The sequence below is a fragment of the Mandrillus leucophaeus genome, unplaced genomic scaffold, assembly GCF_000951045.1.
Source record: "Mandrillus leucophaeus isolate KB7577 unplaced genomic scaffold, Mleu.le_1.0 Scaffold1, whole genome shotgun sequence".
Lineage (NCBI taxonomy): Eukaryota > Metazoa > Chordata > Mammalia > Primates > Cercopithecidae > Mandrillus > Mandrillus leucophaeus.
Genome location: NW_012098097.1, coordinates 10,805,617 through 10,811,701, shown reverse-complemented (window position 1 = coordinate 10,811,701; position 6,085 = coordinate 10,805,617). Strand labels below are relative to the sequence as shown.

Genomic DNA, 6,085 nt, shown 5'->3' with positions numbered 1-6,085 from the left:
TCACGAGGTCAGGAGTTCAAGACCAACCTGGCCAACATAGTGAACCCATCTCTACTAAAAATACAAAAAATTAGCCAGGCGTGGTGGCAGGCACCTGTAGTCCCAGCTACTCGGGAGGCTGAGGCAGGGGAATCGCTTGAACCCGGGAGGCGGAGGTTGCAGTGAGCCGAGACCGCGCCACTGCACTCCAGCCCAGGCAACAGCGCGAGACTCCGGCTCAAAAAAAAAAAAAAGACTAGTCAAGTGCAGTAGTGGGAAGAGGGGAAAGAGTGGAACAGTCTAATCTGTAACTGAACAATCAACGGAGATAACTCACCACCTTTGGACCAGCCACGGCCCCACCTTCTACCTGCTCTTTTGAGTCACATTTTTCAGTGAACTCCCATACCTATGTGATTAAATCTGTCTTTTCTATCGTTAATTTATCTTCAGTGAGTTTAATTCGCAGGCCCCCAGACACTGAACCTAAGAGGGCAGAGGAAATGCATTTCTTCCCACCTACAAAAATACTCCCCCTCTTCACCGCAGTGTCGCCTTTCCCACCCACAGCCAGCAATTTGGACCCCGTTTCTCAAAGTCTATGAAAGCAGGACAGCCTGCCTGCAGGATGTTCCCATCACAAAAGGAGGGTCAGGTCTTGTGGGAGGAAAGAAACGGGAGCGGCAAACGTTCACATCTTGGGCTAGACAGAGGCACCAGGTGTTCACCGCCCTGGGTAGTAAACATTTTTAAAAACAGAAAGAAAACTCTTCAGCTTCACTGGGGCATAAACCTTGTCTGCGGCTAAATGGCTGGGTGGCTGGGGAGACAAGTGGTAGCCATCCTGAACCTCAGTTTAGTTGCCTGTAAATGGAGGGCAATGAAACCACCTGCTGTTTGGGTGCTTGACAGGCTGTTGCTCAAACTTCCTGCCCTCCCTTATTGGGTTTTGGGGAAGATCACATGAGCTAGCAACATAAAAGCACTTTGAAAACCACACGAAGCGTCTAAGCATGGGGGTGCTGGCTGACTCCAGGCCTGTTTTCACCACCTGGCAGAAAATCCCCCAGACGGCCTTGTTTTTTCCTCGGGGACAGGGACCTCATCGTCAGACCTGATGGCGTTGGTGGCTGCTCAGGCTATCCGGCAAGAGACTGCTGTCAGCCCCAGACCCACTCCAAGTCCAGGAGGGAAGCAGGCCGGGGTCGGGGGGTCTGAAGCCCTTCATGTTTTTGGCGGAGACACTAGGGCAGGCGAAAGCGTCGCTCATGGCAAACTAAGAAGCTTGTCTGAATTGGGCCCAAACCAGCCCAGCCCAGAACGGAGCCCAGCTCCATTCTCTCCTCCCAGAACCAGAAGCTCAGGACACCAGAGGCTGAGAGGAGGCTGGAATAGCACCTCCATCTGTTTGTTCAGATCCAGGGACCCTAAGCTACCTTCTCCCCCAGCTCACTCCACAAACCCTTTGTGCCAAACTCTCCCCATCCAGGAGCTACAGGCCCTATTTGGGAGCTATCCAGGGTCTCAAGGTCTCCACCACCCAGCTGTCCATCTCATCGGGCCAGGCCTGCAGGCGTGGAGATCAGCAGGATGGGGTTCAAATCTGGCTGCACCCTGATGAGCTGAGTGACTCTGGGCCCATTTCTTAACCTCTGGGGGGCAATGCTCTCATCTGCAAAAAGGGGAAAGGGCTCACCGAGGAGAGTGGCAAGTAAAGGAGATGGCACTTGTGCAGACGGCACCGTGAGGGCACCCAGCGGATGAGCACGCGTCGCCTTCCTGCCTCTTCTCCCTGCTTCTGCGGGAGCGTCGGCGGCAGGGAGCCGAGAGGAAGGGAGCAGCTGTCCGCTTGGGATGCGGGCTGCTCTGAGTTGGAAGTGAAAAAGGAATAAGCAGCAGCTGCTCACTGACGAGCTTCATGTATCTGTGCCTTAAAACCCTAAAGGTGCATCTGGAAGATTTCCTGGGCAAGTTCTTTTTTATAGGTCTATGAAGGCCAGGTGCAGTGGCTCACTCCTATAATCCCAGCACTCTGGGAGGCGAAGGCAGGTGGATCACCTGAAGTCGGGAATTCGAGACCAGCCTGGCCAACTTGGTGAAACCCTGTCTCTACTCAAAATACAAAAATTCGCCGGGCGTGGTGGCGGGTGCCTATAATCTCAGCTACTTAGGACGCTGAGGCAGGAGAATCGCTTGAACCTGGGAGATGGAGGTTACAGTGAGCCAAGCTCGTGCTACTGCACTCCAGCCTAGGTGACAGAGTGAGGCTCCATCTCAAAAAAATAAAAATAGGCCGGGCGCGGTGGCTCAAGCCTGTAATCCCAGCACTTTGGGAGGCCGAGACGGGCGGATCACGAGGTCAGGAGATCGAGACCATCCTGGCTAACACAGTGAAACCCCGTCTCTACTAAAAATACAAAAATTAGCCAGGTGTAGTGGCGCACGCCTGTAATCCCAGCTACTTGGGAAGCTGAGGCAGGAGAATCGCTTGAACCCGGGATGTGGAGGCTGCAGTGAGCCAAGATCATGCCACTGCACTCCAGCCTGGGTGACAGAGTGAGACTCCATCTGAAAAAAAAAAAAAAAAGAGGGAGGCAGAGGGAGATCTCACTGCAGAGAAGGAGGAGGCTGTATGAGGATGGAGGCAGAGGCTGGAGGGATGCAGCCGCAAGCCAAGGAACTCCAGCAGCGCCTCCCGCCCAAAGCTGGAAGAGGCAGGAATGAATTCTGCCAGCAACTTGACTTTCGTCTGGTGAGACTGATCTCCGGCTTCTGACCCTTAACATTGTAAAGGAAGAAGTCTCTGTTGCTTTAAGCCACTGAGTTTGTGCGAAGCAGTTACAGTGGCAACAGGAAGCGAATGTAGCCCTCAGTCCATTCCTCCGCCCACAGCAACACAGGCGTTTCCTCGTGCAGATGAAGAAACATACACTGAGAGCTGAGCTGAACTCTGCCAGGCAGCCAGTGAGTGGGACAGGACCCCCTCCCGCCCCCACTCGGGGGTCTGTGTTGAATTTTCACAGGCTGCTGCTCTTGAGATAGTGAGCTTCCCACATCCACAGAGACCCATCTCAAAGCTGACAAAGTGCCCCCTTCGAGGGGCATCAGAAAGAAGGACATTGCCACATGTCCACCTGTCTGTGGGCAATGCCCACAGTCCTTCCTGGTGACCCATCCAACAGAAGGGTCACGGGGGAGGGAGCAGCACTGGCCAGCCTATCCCGCAGCAAGGTCCCACTCTGGAAGCCACAGGGGACAGTTAGGACTCCCACCTCCAACTGAGCCAACTGGGAGAAGAGCCCAGCACAGTCTTGGAGGCTGACACCTGCCAGGAAGTGCAGTGACACCCACGTGCTGCTGAAGCACGCAGCAACACAGCAGCAACGAGGAGGGGATGTGGTTTCTCAGCTTCCTCCCCACCCCCCAGCACACACATGTGCATACAGATACACACACACACACACACACACACGTGCATGCACACATGCACCAGCCCCCAGTTCCCAGGTCCTGCACTCTGCCCCTGCCAAGCTCCTTGGCTACCACCAAGCCAGGTTGTGAGCACAGAGCTCAGCCTTCCTGCCAACTCTTTTCCAATCCATCCTGGGCAACACCCCAGTGGGATGCAGCAGATGCTTCCCATCAAATGCCAAGAACAATATCCTTCCCTCTCTATGAGCCGGTGGCCGCGTTTCTTCATGGGGGTGCAGGGGGGCGGGCTGGGGAGCAGGAGGGTTGTTCTGATGGCTGGTATGCACCTGCAGCCGTGACGCCCCAAGGCAGCCCACATTCCTACCCACAGACCGACCTCCAAAAGGGGCTGGGAGCACCCACAGTCCCTGCTGCTCTTGGGTGGACAGACTGGGGGAACCCTGAGTAGCCCGAGTGAAGGCCATCCCCAGGCAGGCATGGTGGGACAGAGGGGCCTCTGCACAGTTTCTCTGTGAGGCCGCGCAGCTGCTGGGCTGTTTTGGCACATTCGGGTGACATGTTCCTTCTTCTGGTTTCTTCTTACTTGGCCTGGGAGAACGTTCAGGATGTCCCAATCTCAAAAACAAGCAAACCCTCTTCCTTTGACCTACCTAACTCCTCAAAACTGTGAACTTTCTCCCGGTCTGAAGAGCCCAACCTCTCAAAGTGGGTCTACACTGCAGCTTCTAGCTTCCCACCGCCCACTCACTTCTTAACCCGCGCCATCTGGTGTCCGCCCATCTCACTATTAACGGAGTTCTTGAAAAAATCCTCATGGCCAGTATCCAGCCCCGTCCCATCTGACCGCCAGGGCAGTGCCTGACACGCAGGAGCCGGTTCTTCTCCCCTCCTTCTCCCCTCCGTATTCCCTAGTCCTCGGGGCTGGATGGCTCCCAGGGGTCCCTTGCCCCCCGACTTAGTCTCCTGGGGTGACCACACCTCCGTTCCAGCTTCCCAGCTCAGCTGCCTCTCCACATCTTGCCTCAGGTCTACCCCTCGGAACACTGCCCGTTTTCGAAGACTCAAGCTCCCACTCCCCGCACCCCCTCCCCGACCCCCGGCCCCCCCTCCCCGACCCCCAGCCCTCTCACCAAAGTCCTACTGGCTGTTTCTTCCCGGTGTCTCAAATCAGTCCCTTCCTGCCCAGACCCACAAGGTTAGTTTCCACCCTATGACTGCTCCCCTGGACCACTGGGATCGTCCCTCACCAATGCCCACCTCCCATCTCACTACCTCCCACCAAGGCAGGGCTCTGCTGGATGACCCCTCCCACTTCATCACTCCTTTTCCCAAACAGCTTCCCAGGTTCCTCTGTTAGTCGAAATTCTTCCCTTGCATTCGAGGACCCCTGCAATCTGACCAACTCACTTTCAAGCCTGAATTCCCCCTCCTGTCTAAGGAGCCTACACTCTTCAGCCAGGCCGTACTGTCTCACAAAACCCACCTAAAACCCGCCCGGTAAACGTCACCACCTCCAGGAAGCCCTCCTGACATCCTCCATCATATGTGACCCCCACCCCCAGAGTCAGACCCTGACTTGGAGACCCTGACTCTAATTCACCTTTGCGTCTTTTGAGTCTCCTGTGCGGCAGGCCTCAGTCTATGTTTGTGGGTCTCTGTAGCAGGAGGGCCCATTTCCTCCTTTCTAAGAAGTGCTCGCCCTACCTCCTGTCAAGCTGCAACTTCCACTAGCAGGTACCTACAACATGCCTTTTTACTTTTTTTTTTTGAGACGGAGTCTGGCTCTGTTGCCCAGGCTGGAGTGCGGTGGCACGATCTAGGCTTACTGCAACCTCCACCTCCCAGGTTTTAAGTGATTCTCCTGCCTTAGCCTCCCCCGTAGCTGAGATTACAAGCATGCGCCATCACGCCCAGTTAATTTTTTTTTGTATTTTTAGCAGAGACAGGGTTTCACCATGTTGGCCAGGCTGGTCTCAAACTCCTGGCTTGAAGCGATCCGCTGACCTCAGCCTCTCAAAGTGCTGGGATTACAGGCGTGAGTCACCACACCCGGCCCAATGTGCCTTTTTGTATCCTTCTTGAAAAGCTATCATTATACCAACAGTGTGTCTTATAAATTGATCATAACTTAAAATGTGACTTATTATTAAAAGTGTAACCTTACTTTTAAATAATAGCGTTGGTTGTGGTCTGCAGCCAGCTCTATTATTCCCGTTGATGACCACTTTGTAGATTAGATATGGCCCCAGGCACACATCCAATCCAACCACTCTGCCCCTCCAACCTCCTTTCCCCTTGAGCTCACATCAGGTGTGTCCTAGAGCCGCAAATTCATGGCTGATACAAAACCAGGATCCTCAACACCCAATACAAAGCAATTGGGCCCTGCACTGGTTCCAACAGCAACCATAAACCACGTCTGCCTCCTGCACCGGGCACATCGCGCCTGGCCCATAATATGTGCTTTTTCCCCTATTAAGATGGTGTACGGGCCCAAATCTGCTCCCTGGGAGCAACGGACTCTTCCCTGGGAGATGTAAGTAGTTTCCACACCACACCTAAGCAGACATTGTCACAAGACTTCACATCTCGCATCTCAGCTCCTAAGGGCCTATTTATCTTTCCAAAAACTCATTTGTTTTGCCATAATATGTGCTTTTTTTTTTTTTTTTTT

The 6,085-nt window shown here is 54.1% G+C and overlaps 2 protein-coding genes across 5 annotated transcripts in view; both read right to left on the bottom strand.

Annotated features, from left to right (window-relative positions):
* SEPT9 (septin 9) overlaps nucleotides 1-6,085 on the bottom strand; it is a 243,329-nt gene that overhangs the window by 59,539 nt on the left and 177,705 nt on the right. The gene's annotated exons all lie outside the window — the stretch shown is intronic.
* LOC105545021 lies at nucleotides 3,155-4,561 on the bottom strand. The gene has a single exon (XM_011987795.1). The coding sequence runs from the start codon at nucleotides 3,956-3,958 to the stop codon at nucleotides 3,239-3,241; it is 720 nt and encodes a 239-aa protein (XP_011843185.1). The 5' UTR covers nucleotides 3,959-4,561; the 3' UTR covers nucleotides 3,155-3,238.